Source organism: Hevea brasiliensis, chromosome 2 (assembly GCF_030052815.1).
Source record: "Hevea brasiliensis isolate MT/VB/25A 57/8 chromosome 2, ASM3005281v1, whole genome shotgun sequence".
Classification (NCBI taxonomy): Eukaryota; Viridiplantae; Streptophyta; class Magnoliopsida; order Malpighiales; family Euphorbiaceae; genus Hevea; species Hevea brasiliensis.
Window position 1 is genome coordinate 104,878,940 of NC_079494.1, and position 18,015 is coordinate 104,896,954.

At 30.7% G+C, this 18,015-nt stretch overlaps 2 protein-coding genes and 2 pseudogenes across 3 annotated transcripts; 3 read left to right on the top strand and 1 right to left on the bottom strand.

Moving 5' to 3' along the window:
- The first annotated feature begins 366 nt into the window (after window positions 1–366).
- Window positions 367–4,429, top strand: LOC131177962 (L-ornithine N5-acetyltransferase NATA1-like; annotated as a pseudogene).
- A 1,612-nt stretch (window positions 4,430–6,041) lies between these two features.
- Window positions 6,042–9,722, top strand: LOC131174157 (probable leucine-rich repeat receptor-like protein kinase At1g35710). The gene is made up of 11 exons (XM_058137270.1): window positions 6,042–6,200; window positions 6,298–6,445; window positions 6,536–6,607; window positions 6,701–6,772; window positions 6,911–6,982; window positions 7,085–7,228; window positions 7,316–7,396; window positions 7,508–7,579; window positions 7,789–7,860; window positions 9,290–9,361; window positions 9,437–9,722. Exons 1-11 carry the CDS (start codon window positions 6,113–6,115, stop codon window positions 9,525–9,527), a joined length of 984 nt encoding a protein of 327 aa, XP_057993253.1. The 5' UTR covers window positions 6,042–6,112; the 3' UTR covers window positions 9,528–9,722.
- A 2,164-nt stretch (window positions 9,723–11,886) lies between these two features.
- On the top strand, window positions 11,887–13,201 carry LOC131174153 (probable xyloglucan endotransglucosylase/hydrolase protein 23). 2 transcript variants are annotated; one of them, XM_058137265.1, is made up of 4 exons: window positions 11,887–12,001; window positions 12,097–12,308; window positions 12,389–12,582; window positions 12,677–13,201. In XM_058137265.1, exons 1-4 carry the CDS (start codon window positions 11,902–11,904, stop codon window positions 13,068–13,070), a joined length of 900 nt encoding a protein of 299 aa, XP_057993248.1. In that variant the 5' UTR covers window positions 11,887–11,901; the 3' UTR covers window positions 13,071–13,201. The 2 variants fall into 2 exon arrangements, with proteins under 2 accessions (XP_057993248.1, XP_057993244.1); XM_058137261.1 differs by having other exon boundaries at window positions 11,914–12,308.
- A 1,496-nt stretch (window positions 13,202–14,697) lies between these two features.
- Window positions 14,698–16,958, bottom strand: LOC131170616 (heparanase-like protein 2; annotated as a pseudogene).
- Between the last annotated feature and the right edge of the window lie 1,057 nt (window positions 16,959–18,015).

Consider the following 18,015-nt stretch of genomic DNA (forward strand, 5'->3'; position numbering starts at 1 on the left):
AAAATTATCTAAATCTAATTTATGATGAACTCAAAATGTAAATGTATAAATTTTATTTATTTTATATATAAATTTTATTATAAAAGTTTTCCATATATAACTTAGCTAGGAGATAGAATGAAGAGAAAGAAGTAAATTCTACAAAGGCAATTCTTATGGGGGTGTATCTTAATAATAACTACATGTCTCTAATTGTCCCTACAAATTAAAAAAAAAATTGAAGTCATGAAATGCACAAATTGAGGTATCGTCCTAATTTCCACACCTACAAATATTCGTGACTAATTTGATGAAGAGATATATCTTTGCCGACTTCCTCCCAGAAAGGTGGCCCCCTTTTCTTCCTTGGCAAAATTATATTCGTTCATGGGTCTCTTGCTTTGCATTAAAACACTCTCTTCTCTCGCCATCTTCCCTCTCTTTTCCCCTCTGTCTCTTCACAACTCTCTCTTTCGACCTCCCATGAAGTCCTCTTCCTCTACCTCTTCTTCTTCTTCTTCTTCAACCACCATGTCTCGTCATTCTTGCCTTTTAATCTTGATGTTTCTCCTCCTTTTCTTTTTCACCTCCGCGGATAGACACCCAAACCCTACTTCTTCCTTTGAGTCCTCTTCAAGAAACCACCGCTTCTACCGCCATCATTTCAACCGTCCACCCCCTTCTTGTGATTCTTTCCCTCACAAGACTACTCGTTCCTTGTGCATTCATTTTCAAAGAATGAACACACATCGACTTCTTGGGCCACCACCGCCAACTCCGCCTTCACCACCCAATGAGGAAATCGATCCAAGATATGGCGTGGAGAAGAGATTAGTTCCCTCTGGGCCAAACCCACTTCACAATTGAAGAGTTTCATTCCTTTCCGTTCGCCAAGTATTTTTTAATTAAAACCAGCGTCAATACCATAGTTTTGTCTCCTTGTAGTAGTAGGCGCAGCACACCACTAAATTTGGCCAACTGCCTCTATTATTGGCCGAAAGTTTCATCATCATCATAATCATCATCTTCTTCGTCTTTCTTTCTTTCCTTCTGTAACGTTTCTTTGTATTTCTTGGTTTCTTTTACGTTGTCCTTGTCACGCTTTATTCGGCATCAGCGATGGAAGCAGAGAGAGATCATTAAAGGGCCACAGTAACTACAACAAAAAGGTCAGTCTTTCTCAGAGATTAGTTTTTTTTTCCCCCAATCCCTTGTACTACAAGCGAGATCCTCATCAAGAGATTGCTATTTCCATGCTTGTATTGTGCGTTAATAATTAGGTGATAGCTTGTGATAGTCTCATCCATGACGAGAAAGGGTAGAGATTTTTGTCCAAAAACAAGCACCGAAATGGTTTGCTTTCCTGGGGATTTTTTTTTTTTCAAAATCAAACCATATGGTTTAAATTCAGAGGAGGCAGTGGAGTTCAAGAGAAACCCATGAGCTTCATCAAATTTGGAGCTGTTTTGAGGACAAAATGGTCTTGTAGCAGTTCATCGTGGTGGGTCTGCAATTATTGTATTGATGTATAGCTTATTAATTAGCTTGTGTAAATTTTCAAAATCTATTAATATGAATTAATATAAAGATTTCTTTCCTTATCTTAATTATTTCTTGCTTTTTTTTAAGAGAGAATTATTTCTTGATTATCTAATTTCCTCTAATTGCTGTAATTTTAACAATTTATACATAATAATCTGATTCTTGGGGAAAAAAAAAGACATTGAAATTGAGATTAATTTGGAAAATTAATTATGTGGGGTTAATTAATCAAGAATAGCTTTTGTAGGTGATGGGAAACTGTTTGTTACCATGACAGACCACCAGTGGTGTGAATATTTTGTTAAGTGGACGCTTAATTACTTTCATTAGGTAGTTTGGTTTCACATCACAACAAACATTAATTAGGTCTTATTATTCTTAATCTTTGCCATAATTAATGATTATCAATCCGCATTTGAAGAAAACTATTGGAATTAATCTGCCTATCCATTCAGCAATGTTTAAAACTTCATAGAGAAATTAAATTTAAGGTAGGCTTTTATTAGGGCACAATTTTCATAAAAAAACATCTTTTATTTTTTTTTTAATCGAAAAGTTTTAGCTTGTAGAAATATTTTTTTATTTTTTATTTTTCAAAAAAAAATCAATTTTTATTTCTTATAAAAAAATCATTCACCTAAGAATAATAAAAAATAAATTTTTAATTAAAAAAATAAAAATTATTCATATATTTCATAATTAATAATAAATAAATTATTATAAAATATATTTAAAAAATTATTTTAGGCTGCATTTATTTAACTAAAAATATTTTCTTGAAAATTATTTTTCACATTTTTTAGTATTTTAGTATTAAAAAAATGAGTTAACGAAAAATATTTTTCTTATCAAAATAAAAACTAACTCATTTTAAGGAAAATGATTCTATTTTTTATTTTATAGACTTTAATAAATTTATTGAAATGTAAAAATATTTATATAAGTATATATCATTAATTTAACATTATAACTAAATAACGAAAAATATTTCTATAAAAAAATTTTTTAGAAAATATTTTTCATGAAAAATATTTTTTATATATAAATTATTTAATGTGAAAAAACTAAAAATTTATTATTAAAATATTTTAGTATATATTGTTCATTTATTTATAATAACATGATTATTTTTTATCATTGTAAATAAATATTTTATTAAATAACTATTTAATTATAAAAAGTTATATTATAATTTTGATTATAGAAAAAACCATATTTTTTATTTAAAAAATAGTTAAAAAATATAATATTGTTGTTATAAAGAAAAACTGTGAAAAACAACTAAAATCTATTTTCTAAATTTAAAAAAACTGGAAACATAATTTTCTAATTCTTCATTTGAAAAAATTGACATATATTAATAAAAAAAATTTATCTTTTACCTTTTTTTATATATTTTTTTTTCAAAAATTACTTTTAATTTTTCATAAGTGAATAAATATTAAAATTTTCATATTAATTAGTCTAATGAATTAGTGGATAATAATAATAATAATAATAATAATAATAATAATAATAATAATAAATTCTTAAGTCTCTTTCATTTTTAGACATTTTTAAAATAATAAAGAAAATAGTTGGCTATTCATTAGTGGACTCCTACATATGTGGAGATAGTCAAGAGAGTAATTAAGTTGTATCCATCAGGAAATATTAAATCTGTGGATAGGAAATACTAGCTGCATACATTTAATAGCTTCAATAGCTACGTTTACATGCCCCATATCTATATATATATAACATAATTAGAGTGAAAATCAGAATTCTATTGTTTTTATATAAATATATTTTAAATATTTACCACCATTTTTTTATTTTTTTTTCCTTTTAACTTTTTTAATAAAATAATAATTATACCTTCATTTAATTTTCTAAATGTTCTCTTTCACTTTGTTAATGAGAATTTTTAATATGGCAACATAAAGATAAGAAAGCTCAGTTTTATCTCTAAACTTTTAGTTCATGCCTAAATAAGTCTATTTTTAATTTTGATTTTTAATTTAATTTTAAATTAATTTAATTTTTTAAAAAATAAAATTAAAATAATATTTTTTTCAAAATTTTTAATAATAAAATTTTAATTTTATATTTTAAATATTAAAAATCATTTTTAAATACTAAAAATAATTTACTATTTTAATCAAAATAAAAAAATTGAAAAATAAAAATAAGTACACAAGAACACCAACCCATAAGCCTATGTTGACTCTTCATCCACCTCCGACATCTCCCTCCTAATAAACCTCTTCACAGAGATTTGGTGGTACTCAGCTCAATTTCCACAACCATCAACAAATTTAACAAGTTTTAACTATAAACAAATATTTAGGGAGCAAAAACCAAAAATCAGAACCATCACAAATCCAAACCCAAAACCAAATGGTCGTCTTCAAGCACCTCACTCATCACTGCACCACCATTGATCCTGCCTCTCCGCCACCCCCTTCAATGGCCTACCTTTCCAATCCCTTACTAACTTACTCTTGGAGGTTTCCCCGAGCCCTCTTCCCAAAATTGCATCCCTAAACTTCACACCCATTGAGCGTATCATCCAGCTTAACCTTCGTATGATAGACCCAAAAGTCGAATTCTTCAAGAATGGAACTAAAGATGTAGTGGTAGCTAGGTTCATCCACTTCGTTCTTAACTATTTGAGATTTCTAGCGAAGCTGGGGTTGTACCCGAAGGATATGGTTATGAGGGAGTGTTACAAAAGGAAAGGAATATGGAAGATGTTACTGTCAGAGTGGTTACGCAAGCAGTGAAAATGGGACATTAGAGAGTTGAGTGGATGGTATTGGATTGGAATGTGAATGCTATTAAGTTTTATGAAGAGATGGATGTGAAGGTTTTGATGGAGTGGAGGATTTGCAGATTCAATGGGGAAGCTCTTAAGGCTTATCTTTAGATTTTAGTCGTTAATGTTGAAATATTTTATTTGTCTTATTGACTTTATTTTCACTTTTATAAAATAAAAAAAAAAAAAAATATATATATATATATATATATATATATATATATATTTAGGTTAACTTTATAGTCCAAATGTGTATATAACAAAAAAAATAAGTGATCACTAAAGTTTAATGAGCTAAACCCAAACATTGTTTTGATGGGTTTTGGATTCTAGTTGTCATCTAATCCTATTTGGATTACAAGAAACGTATTAGGGTTACGACGGGAGAACCCAACCATGGAGCATTTGTGCGTGACAATTTTTCGTCCATTGCAGGTTCAGAGATTGAGATAAACATACTACAACCATGGAGGAGAATTAGAAGAATTTTCAAGTTATTTAATTATCGTAATTTTAGTTTTGTATATATGCATCCAATACTTTAATTCTTTTAACTGTTTTTTCTGCAAGTAATTTCAATTATTGGGGAAATTTTTGCTTTTAATGAGATTAAACGGAGGAAAAAAAAAAAAGAAGAAGAAGAAAAAGTAGAAAAAGAAGAAGAAATAGGATTTTTTGGTTTGTCGAATATGGGTTGGGCTATTAGTTTTAGGTTTTTTACTTGTAAATAATAAATAATTTTTTATATTTAAAATTATAAATTTAATATTTAAAAATTAAGAAAATCATTATTTTCTTTTTCAAAAATTAAGTTTATTTAAAATTAAATAAAAATTTGGATTGATGGAGACAAAAAGTTTAAAATTGTCTTATTTTTTTCTATAAAGTAACATATCCAAAAGTCGTCGTTTTGCTTTATGTGTGATAGGGAAAAAAAAGGTAAAAAAAAAAAAATACACTCTATTTTAATAAAATTAATTATTTAATTTTATATTTTAAAAAATATATTTTTTTATTTATATATTTAATTTTATTAAATTATTTATTTACTTATTAAATTATTTATTAATTAATTAATTTTAATATTTATTAAATTATTATTTAATTTTTTATTTCAATAAAATTATTTTGAGAGGTTTAATTTATTTTATTTTAATAAAATTAATTAGTTAATTTTTATATTTTAAAAAATGTATTTTAAATAAAAAATCATAAATTTTATTATATAAAAATTAAATTTTATATGTATTTTAAAAATTATTTAAATAATATTTTAATTAATTTTTTAATATTATTTTTATATTTTCTTATTGAAAATTAAAATTTTTAAAATTATCATTTTAATTATTTAGATATTTACATTAAGCAATATCTGATTTAAATATCATTTTTTAATAGAAAAAATATAAAAATAATATTTAGAGAATTAAATAAAATATATAAATAATTTAAAAAAATATAAATTTAGATTTATCTCCACAAAATAAAATTTTTATTTTTTTAAATTAATTAACTAAATAATTTTTATTAAAATAAAAAAAATAATAATTTAATTGAATTAAAATTAATTAAATAATAAAAAATTAAACAGTTTAATCAAAAAATTAAATAATATTTATTTTTTAAAATAAAAGAATTGAATAATTAGTTCATTAAAATGCATTCACAAAATAGTAATTAAAAAAAAAAAAAAAAACCCACCGACGAAGAGGCTGGCTTCCATTTCCGCGTTTGCTAAAGTCGGAGAAGTAATAAAGAAAAACAGTAGTTCACTTGGATCCCAGGCTCCAAAAGATGGCGCGTCTATCGAATTCGGTCTGCCTGATTCTAATTTTCCCTCTGCTACTGAACCTCGCCTTCTCCAAAACCCTCAAACGCGACGGTATATCTCCAGATCTCTCTTTTTCTTTCGTCTTACTATACCCCAATTGTAGATTTTCTTTTTCAATTCCCTCCATTTCTGCTCTCTTTCTCCTCAGTCAAGGCTTTGAATGAGATTAAGGCGTCGCTCGGATGGAGAGTTGTTTACGCTTGGGTCGGCGACGATCCTTGCGGTGATGGCGATCTGCCCCCATGGTCCGGTGTCACTTGCTCCACTCAAGGAGATTATAGAGTTGTCACTGAATTGTAAGTTACTGATTGTACACACTTTGAAAATTTTTCAATGTTTCTTTTCAAGGCAAAAGGGAAATTGAATTTTATGTTTATTGCTTTCAGGGAAGTTTATGCCGTGTCAATTGTTGGGCCGTTTCCTACTGCTGTTACCAATCTGTTGGATCTCACGAGGCTGTATGATTAGCTTTGTTTTTCTTTTTCGTCATCCTTTAAATTTGTCTGTCTTTTTGCTTCAATTAATATTATATGAATTTTTCTATTTAACAGGGATCTGCATAACAACAAACTTACAGGGCCTATTCCTCCCCAAATTGGGCGCTTGAAGCGTCTTAAGATACTGTATACCCTTTTGCTTCCTTTCATACTATGATTTTTTTTTTCCCCCTAATTTTTAACCTTTGTAATAATTTGGTTCGATTTAGTTGTTGCAAAGTTTGATTTATTATCTTGGTCTTTTTGTTCCCCCTGTTTTCTTAGTAATTTGAGGTGGAATAAACTACAAGATGCCATTCCTCCTGAAATTGGTGAACTCAAGAGTCTAACCCATCTGTGAGTAAATTTCACTTTCTCCGGCTATGATTTGATATTGGTACTGCTTCTGTTTTCATAAAAATTTAGTCTGGTTAAAGTTGAAGGAGCAAAGTTTTGCAGATACCTGAGTTTTAATAATTTCAAAGGTGAAATACCAAAGGAGCTAGCTAATCTTCCTGAGCTCCGGTATCTTTATCTACATGAGAATCGCTTTTCTGGGCGAATTCCTGCCGAGTTGGGGACATTGCAACATCTTCGGCACTTGTAATATTCTATGTTCTCCTTTGAATATTTTTGCAGAAATGGTTAGCATTATAGTTTTAATGTCTCATTTTCCAACCGTATGTGTAGGGATGTTGGCAGCAACCACTTGGTGGGTACCATAAGAGAATTAATACGTTTTGAGGGTTGCTTTCCTGCACTTCGCAACCTGTAAGTTTATCTGATCAGCCAAATTTACAATTATTTTTATTTCAGTGATATTTTCTACTGAATGAACAATCTACTAATTTAAATAACTCAATTTCTAACCATGATATGTAGCTACCTAAATAATAATTACCTCACTGGAGGAGTCCCTGCACAACTTGCAAACTTGAGCAATTTAGAAATATTGTAAGTTTTGTTTATTTTCATCTTTATTATTATTTTTCGTGCTCTTTTTTTTCCCAGTTTTTGTCTTCATGGGATGGTATTGATTCTCTTTTCTTTATTTTTTTTTATAATTTAATTTGTAAGAGTTGCACTAAAGAATTGACTTCTGGCTAGATTTCCATTACTTTTTACGATGAGGTTTGTGTAATTGATTGCTTTATTGGTTACAGGCATCTATCATATAATAAGATGTCTGGAATAATACCTGCTGCACTTGCTCATATTCCGAGATTGACTCACTTGTAAGTTCCTTTTAGTGCTTCTTCCTTCTTCCCTTCTTTAGATTGGTTGGGTTTTTTTTTTTTTTTTTTGAACTATGTATCGACTTACTGGATGACTGTTTCTTTGGCTGACAGAAAGAAAGGGGGATTGATTCATGATATAACACACTGTTGACATTTTTGTCAAGAAAAAAAAATGCATAATCTCCAAAAAAAAAAAACTTTAACCTCTTGTTTCCATAAGTTATTTAACTTTTTTTTTCTTTTGAAGTATTTAAGATAAGCCTTTTTTTTCCCCATGAGTTTATATACTCAATAATGGATTAGTGGCAGATGTTAGGATATTTTGCATAAATTCATATCATCAAAATTGATGAGAATGCCTGCCCAGGGTTCTGAGGAGACTACAGATCATCTTGCTCTCTTCTTCATATTGAAAATGAATTGTTGCGTGGTTATATGACATTATTATGCTCTTCTCTAAAATTATAGAGAATATCTAAGATACAAATTGTTGATTCTATGTTTTCCCTTTCTCAGCCATTTGTATCTGAACTTACTTGTGTGTAGTTATCAAAATGTCCATGGCTTTTTTCAGCAACATAAAAGCACATCTACTTGCCTTGCTAGTTAGTTGGTGGATTGTTTACTCCTCCCTAGTGATGGTGCTACTTGGGGACTAGAGGGGACCATGGCTCCCCCAGGTCCCAAGAGCTCCCCCGTAAAAAATTTTATGATGACTCTTTTTTTTTTACAAGTATTTTGAAACATTTTAGGGAAAATTTTAGTTAATATACATGTATATCATCATATAATTATTTTGTTTTACAATTTATATAAATTTTTATATATTACCTTAGTATCTTTTCACTATTATGTTTTTGGTACTTCAAAATTCTTAAAGGGATTGAGTTTGTTAGGGTTTGAAACATCCTATGAGGTTGGCTTTCAACCACCCAAATGACAGTATCTTTTCATTATTCATCTAAAAAAAATAGTTTTCTATAATTTACTTTGTCTGAAAAAATAGCTTTCTATAATTTACTTTGTGCTGTATTTTTATTATATGTATTTAAATTTAATATAATAATTATCTAATGGAATTTTACTTGTAGGCAATATTTATTGAATATGTAATATATCATCAAGTCATCAACAAAGTAACTATTTAATGAATAATATTTAAAATCATTTAAAAAAATTCACAGGACATTGCTTTAATTGTTGCTCTCTGTGTGTCTATGTGTGTGTATATATATTAGCTTTATGTTTAGCCCCCTTAAAATTTAATATCCAGCTCCACCAGTGCTCCTTCCTGCTCCCCTAAAGTTTGGAAAATATGAGAATACACATTTCAGTCTATGTTTGCTCACTGTTGAATGTTTTTATGTTTTGCTGTACAGAATTTTCTTTATTATGTGTTTTTAAGCTAGCCTTGATTGTATTCCAGATACTTGGATCACAATCAATTTTCAGGGAGAATTCCTGACGTCTTCTACAAACATTCATACTTGAAAGAAATGTGAGTTTCTTTGTCTACCGAACTTAACCATGCTGAAATTGTGAGTGCAGATAATGGATTGATTGCTGTGTGCAGGTACATTGAAGGAAATGCATTCAAGCCAGGCGTAAACCCAATAGGTGTCCATAAAGTACTTGAAGTCTCTGATGCAGATTTCTTAGTTTAGCAGACATCAGCCTGTTCTTTAATTGTCTGGATGCTGCGATCTCATTTGCCAATTGCCATTACAAAGCTATATTTATGAGTTTGTGAATGAAAATTGGAAAATCCAATAGCTCTCTGCAACAAGTTTTGCCAATCAATGGAACTAGGTCACTACTCAATTATATGAATCAGTTGAGGGATATCATTTTTCTTTCAATTTCGTTTGTAAAAGTCTAAAAATGAATGAATTCAATTGAATTTTAAAAGAGTGAAATGCAAACATTTTGAAGGTTTTATATTTATAAAAAAAAAAAAACTTAAACAATGTGAATTTAATGAATCATTAAATTCTATTCTATACATTTTGGTTGCCTTCGTGGTTTTCTGAATTTATATATTTTTTTATAAACTCAACTCAACTAAGCTTTTATTCCAAAAATTTGGGATTGGCTATATGGATTCACTTTCTCCACTCTAAACGATTTTGGGTAAAATCCTCAGAAATATATAATGCTTCTCGGTCATGTTGTACTACTCTCCTCTAAGTCAATTTAGGTATATCCCTTTTTTTCTTTCTATCCTCTAACTTAATGTGCTCTACTTGTCTAACTGGAGCCTCCGTATGTCTACGCTTCACATGACTAAACCACCTTAATCTTCCTTCTCTCAACTTATCTTCAATTGGCACCACACCTACCTTTTCTTTAATACTCTCATTACGGACTTTATCTAGTCTAGTATGGCCACTCATCCATCTTAATATTCTCATCTCTGCAACTCTTATCTTAGACGCATACGACTCTTTCAGTGGCCAACACTCACTATCATATAGCATAGCCAGTCGTATGGCTGTACGGTAAAATTTTCCTTTCAACTTATTGGGAATCTTACGATCACATAAAACTCTCGTGGCACGTCTCCACTTCAACCATCCGGCTTTAATCCTATGACTAACATCCTCCTCACATCCCCTATCTACTTGAAGGACTGAGCCTAGATATTTAAAGTGATTACTTTGGGACAGTACAACTCCATTCAAACTAACTCCTTCCCTATCATCAGTTTGGCCTTCACTAAACTTGCAATGCATGTATTCTGTCTTCGTTCTGCTTAACTTAAAACCCTTTGATTCTAGAGTACTTCTCCAAAACTCTAGCTTTCTATTGACTCCTTCTCGTGTCTCATCTATCAGAACAATATCATCCGCAAACATCATGCACTAAAGAATACTCTCTTGTATATGTTTCGTCAATTCATCTAAAACTAATGTAAAAAGGTAAGGACTTATGGCTGATGCTTGGTGTAATCCAATTGAGATCGGAAAATCTCTTGTGTTCCCTCCCACTTGTGTCTCCTCCCATTGTACGTACAATAGTAGTTGCTCCTTCATAAATATCTTTCAACACTTGTATGTACCTAATAGATACCCTCTTTTGTTTTAACACATTCCATAAGACATCTCTTGAAATTTATATATTTTTTTATATAATTATAAAATAAAAAAATAATATTTATTTTATTTATCAATTATTTCAAGTATATCATTTGAATTAAATTCTTTTAATAAACATATTATAATTATTTGAATTATTTTTTAAAAATTAAAAAAAATAAAATTTAATTCTAATAAAATGAATGATTTCAAATGGGATACAAGTGGATTTGGGTTTTGAGAGGTTGGGTGGGTTTGGGGAGGAGAGGGAGTGGGGTGGGGGTGAAATCACTCTCTTGTTTGACATTTTTTTTTTTTATCGAGGGAAAAAGAAATACATGGTAATCATTCTTCTCATTTTGTTTTTAGGAGTCGAAATTGATTACACCCAATTTGGAGTGTAAAATAATCAATAGAAAATCTTATTATCTTAATTAATTTATTAATAATTTCAAAATATTATTCATTCCCTTTATTTACAATTACACTCTTGTTTCATCCCTTCATTCAAACAAAATAAAAGCTTTTTTTTCCCACCCCATATGCAGATTATAATTGAAATTTTTTGTTTAATTTTTAAAATTTTAAAAGTTACATAATTTATTATATGTTTTATTAAATATTTTTTAATATAAAGTAAAATTTTATATATTTATCAAACTTGTTAACTTGATATAAATTATTATAAATAAAACTGCAATTACATATATATATATATATATATATATATATATATATATATATATATATATATATATATATATATTCAGGTAAAACTAGTGACGGAAACCACGGGTGCAAACTGACGTAGCAAATTGCTCTCACCAATGCAAAACCGCGTCTCGTGCTAGATATGGGTTGGGCTGTCTTCTGTATTCCAAATACAACTGTCCACAGCTGAGCTCAATGGACCTTCCTACGTCCTTCCTTTTGCTCTGCACTCGCTTCCATTTGGTCGGTATAAATGCCAACCTCAACACATCGCATCTCCTCACTGCTACCATTCTTTTCTCTTACTGCTTCTTTCATATTTCTTCTCTTACTATTTGTTTCTTTCTATATATGTCATTTCTGTGGAAATATATTATGGCTTCGCATGGTTCATTACCCTTTTGTGCAATGTTGCCCTTGCTCCTTTGCATCTTCTCTTCCATGGCAGCCATTGCCTCCGGTAATTTCTACCAAGATTTTGACATCACATGGGGAGATGGTCGAGGTAAGATTCTCAACAATGGCGATCTTCTCACTTTATCCCTTGACAAAGCCTCTGGGTCTGGATTTCAATCCAAGAATGAGTATATGTTTTGCAAGATTGATATGCAACTCAAGCTTGTTCCTGGAAATTCCGCTGGCACTGTCACCGCTTATTATGTAAGTTTTCTTGTTATTGAGATTGCCTCAAAATTCCAAGGATTATTTGCTCTCGTGGCTAAGTGTACGTACATTTGCAGCTATCATCTAAAGGGTCTACTTGGGATGAGATAGATTTTGAGTTCTTGGGGAATTTGAGTGGAGACCCCTACATTCTTCACACAAATGTGTTTAGTCAAGGCAAAGGAAACAGAGAACAGCAATTCTATCTATGGTTTGATCCAACTGCAGATTTCCACACCTATTCCATTCTCTGGAATCCTCAGCGCATCATGTAAGCATCACAATATCAATCCAAACTAATTATTTTAACTTTCTTTGTGCAGCTTTATTTTTTGTACTAAACAAAATTTCCAACTCTGTTTCAGCTTCTCTGTTGATGGCACCCCTATTAGGGAATTCAAGAACTTGGAGAGCAATGGTGTTCCTTTCCCAAAGAATCAACCAATGAGGATTTATTCTAGCCTATGGAATGCTGATGATTGGGCTACAAGGGGTGGTCTGGTCAAGACAGACTGGACCCAAGCTCCTTTCACTGCTTCCTATAGGAATTTCAATGCCGATGCTTGTGTATGGTCTAATGGGGCATCTTCTTGCACCTCAAATTCACCCTCCACTAGTAATACATGGCTATCACAAGAATTGGACACAACAAGTCAGGAAAGGCTCCAATGGGTACAAAAAAATTACATGATCTATAACTACTGCACAGACAATAAAAGATTTCCCCAGGGCCTCCCTCCAGAATGCAGCATCTCATAGAGAAGATTCGCCAATCAATACACAGATTCTTTTGCCTTTTTATTTCTCCATTCTTTGATTCTTTGTTTGTGATATCCAATTCCTTTGTAATTTAATCGATTACAATACATTTAACACTATTAAAGTTCAAAGATTTTTATTTGTTTATCTATCTCGGATTTCTTACACTGTGCCAATCACAGGGGACACAATTTAATAGAAACCTCATTATTTGTTCCAGATGAAATGCCTGAAAATTTAAAAATAAAAAAATTGAATAGATTGCTTGAAGTCAAAAAGTGATTGCACATAGGAACACAAACCTTGAGAAGGTCACTTTATCTGTTTATCTCCCACTGATATAGTGCCAATCTTTTTTATGTCCATGACGCATAAGGGTTGAAATATGGAAATCACTTTCTATATTTGGTTGAATTGGCATTGATGAGATTCGAACTAGAGATCTCATAGACATTTTCAATACCACGAAATTAAAAAAAAAAATTCAAAATAATATCTATGATTTAAATAACTATATATTTATGAGTACAATATGTCTTGATTGAGGAAGTTTATGTGTTTTCTTTCCCGCAACAAACTCATTAAGGATGCCATTAATCTTGATTGAACTGCTACCGGCTGGATGCCCAGTTTACCCCTTTGTTTCTCATCATCTTCTCTACGCTTTTGGCATCATTATGTTTCCCAGTAGTTGCATGCAAATTTGAGAGCAGAATATACACCCCACTGTAAAATAGTCTCTCTGCTGCAACCTCGGCCAACTGCTTGAAGTAGTCATTCTTTGGATTATTTCTTTTTCTTCTTTGTAGGAACCGTAATGTTCTCTCAATTGGGCTTAATGATAGTATACGCATTGCACATTCTATCTAAAAGCTCTTAAACCTTAATTGGTCATGCCAAAATAACCACAAACAGAGAGAATAGCTATGAATGTGACATCATGTTGCCTAAGCCCAGCCTCCCCCCATCTCTAGAAACAACTTAAGGGCACCCTCTCCATCTCCTTGAATTGCCAAACCAGAAATCTAGACATTCCAATAAATTGTCTCTTAGGCATTCCATCAAACAATCTCTTAGCTAATCCAAATTCCCACGCTTTGCATATATATCAATGAGACTTTTGCTTGAGCGGACACCCAAAGACAGCCCTAAAACTGTAAATCTGAAGTCCAGTATCCCAAGCACCTGATTGAGGACAAGCAAAAGGTATGCTTAAAAAAAAGACCCTCATCCGGAGCCATATCAGTCAACTAACAACCTTGCAGAGTCGATATCACCCACCTTAGCATACCTAGCGATCATTAATGTCCATGACACAGCACATGGACTAGGAATTTCATCCAATATGCATCTCTCTGCCTTCATCTCATTAAACCCACAGCACATTAAAATCAAAGAGTTTATTAGGACATCTAAGATTTTTCTAGATAATTCTAATAATTAATAATTAAGGTAAGATAAAACCTTTGAGGGACATTTTTATAAAATGTCCTTAAACGAAAACAATTAGAGACTAAAAATCCCTTATTTATAGCTTAAAAGAAAATGAAGAAATTGAAACTAAAAATACAAATCCTCAATTAAAAAAAAGGGGGCAATCTATTCTATTTCTAAGGCTAAAGGCTAAAGGCTAAGCACACGCAGGAGCCTTAAAATCTTTAATGGTGACATAAACAAAGGAATCAGGAGCAATGGTGATCGGAGATGAAGAATCAACATAAATAGGCTTCATTTCAGGAATGTCTAAGGAGCTTGTAAGCTTCAATGGAGTTCCATTGAGTAGCACCACATCACTCTGAATATTCCCATCTTTAGGAGTCAAGTGATACTCTTCTCTTTCTCTGTTCCTCCATAAATATAATTCTTGAGCTTGCGACTGCTTGGATAGAGATTATCATCATTCTCAACGGTAACACTGAAGGTCGTTTGGTTTGACATGTTTATTAGAAGTAGAGAAATTCCAGGCTGCATTTAAAACAAATAAACTTATAAATCCTCAGACAGAATCAGGAAAACAAATTTGAAATCGCTACGACTATAAGATTACCTTATTCCTGGAACAGTGGGAATATGCTCGCAAATAAGGAGTAGTATCGTGAGTGGTAACCAGCACTTCCTTCCCCATCAAACGATGCCATAAAAGTGCACTAATATACAAGGAAATAAATCAATAAAAAAAAAGGGAATTAAGATTAGAAAGATCTAATGTACATAGAATAAAGTATGAGATATATATACCCATAATAATCAGGATTTGGTATGAATGATGTGGTATTAAGGAGGCCATAATTTCCACCAATAAGGGCTTGCCTACAGAAAACTTTATGGTTGAATGTTGAAGTCATACCCAGTTGGTCTAAGTACCTATTTCACATATAAATTGGTGTTATATAACTATTAAAAATGAAAATGTCAAAAAAAAAAAATTATTAGAGAAATTAATAGTTCTAACCAAAATCCATTGGCAAAGGTATGCGAGACATCCTTGCCTCCACTGTTAAAAGCACCACCAGATTCCCCAACCCAAGGTCCTGCCCATGGAGCAAATTCGTTGATGCTAACTGAAAGGTCTCTGTATGTCTGTGCTACTTGGTCCAAGAAGTATGGATCCTGAACCTTATCAATCAGGGTTTTATCCACACCTGCACCAAGGTTGTAGATATGGTGGGTTACTCCTTGAATAACATTTGGTCCAGTGGCCTCAAAAAAGGTATTAAACCATTGTTGATCATAAAAACCAGCAGGGCCCAACACTGCTGGTCTTGTTTTAGGATCTGGGTACAATTTATCCACTAATTTCTTCAATACGATAATATCTTTACTGTATTGAACAGCATCCAGCCTTGCAGATACTCCTGATGCGCACAGTTCATTCCCTGATGATATAATATACAATTAATTAGCGTAGAAATATAGTACTAATTAAAAAAATTAAACTGAGATGTAAATTATTATTATTATTATTATTTAAAAAAAAATTACCTAATTCATAAGAATCAATCTTGTGTCCCTGAAAAATAGTGTATTCCATAAGATCACGAGCATTTTTGGGATTCCAATTGCCTAACCATAGGTCTGAGTCATTGGACTTGTGCTTCCCAAACAGAGCATTCAACCCAAAAGTTAGTTTAACCCTGCAATCAAAATTTTAAACAGTTTTTTTTTTTTTTTCAAATAAGAAAACAAAATTTTATAATTTTTTTTAATTGAAAAATAAAAGCTTCATACCCTGTCTGGTTGAAGAGTTTATTAAGTTGATTCCATCTATGCATGGGAAGTGATCCTCTAGTAAATCCAAACAAGCCAGTATCGTTTCTCTTGAAGTGAGGGAATTTCTTGACAGCATGTCCAACTTGATAAACAACTTGATCTTGCAATGACCCTCCAATTCTTATTCTCAAATTACCAAAAGCTGTAAATTTTAAGTCAGATCTTTGACACCAAAAAAAATCATAGATAAATACAAAAAAAAAAAAAAAAAAGCGTTTACCCCTGATAGCATTAGCCAAAATCTTATTGTTCAAATCCTGCAAGCATGCGATGCAATGTTTAGTAACAATATACCATTGAAAAGAGCAATTAATAGAAAAAACAATGAAAATAAATAAATACCAAATTAAGAATTCCAGCTTGGCCCCAAGGGCACTGTCCATAGTCACATTTAGTACTTGGCCACCAATCCAAAGTTGCACAAATAAAAGTATCATCTGTTTTGGCAACAGAGGTTACTCCTCTCACAGTAACCCTCACATCTTCAGCAGCTGCAAAGCACAAACAATATGACAGAAGAAAAATCGAAAGAGCAGAAAATAATCTAAGCTTCACCATTGCCACTGATGGATATTAGATACAAATACGACAGTATGACAGAAGAGAGAGAAATCGAAAGAGCAGAGAATAATGGAAAGAGCAATGGATGAATGAATACAACAATGGCTTGGATATATATACTGAAATTTGCTGTGACACCAAACAAATCTAAACTAACTACGTTGAAGAAATCTAAACCAACTAAAACTCTAAATTTCTTTCTGTCTTTTGGTGAATTGTGTATAATAATCTATGCAGGTAAGAAGTCTATAAATAATTAGAGGTAGTAATTAATTTATTTTTCCTTGTAAATATATTCATAAATTTTACTTCTATATATTCTCTTACCGTAATTAAGAGATAAATCATCCTCCAATTATATTTACGCATTCTTACCATAGGAGATAATAAGATTAATATAATATTTATGTATTCTATTATGTTTAGATTTAAACTCTATTATTCGTGTTCAACCAATATTTAGATTTAAAAACTTTAATATTATTGAATTAAAACTCTATTATGATAAGGCACGTATTTTCTTTTTCTTTTCATTCGATTTGGATTCCAACTTTTAAAGGCAGATTCTAATATGAATGAACAAAAGATCTTAATTTTTTTAATATTAGAAAATTATACTAGATGAAATTCCAACGTTAGATTCAAGGGTGAGCCAGAAAATCGAGTTATTGGGGAAAAAAATTATTTCACTCAATTTAGAAAAAAATATTATATATATATATATATATTAAAAAAATAATTTCATAAAACAAAGTTCTTACAATATTCTTAAACTTATAATTATTTTAACGAAGATGTTTTTATCAATACTAGTTTTTTTCAAACCATATATTGCATGTTTTCTGCACTCATTATACGTATCTGGAATTTAATATTTATATATATAATTTTTTATTAATTTTTTTTATATAATATAATATAATATTGTTATAATATATTGATCGTTATTATTATGATAATAATATAATAAATTTTTTTTTCATGACATGTATATTGTATATGCACTTACAATTTTTAAATTAAGTTAATAACAATGAAAGTATATGTCACGACCCGATTTTACTGGTCAGTCACTAGGTTTTGGGTAAGCATAAAACCCTTAAAGTCCGTAATA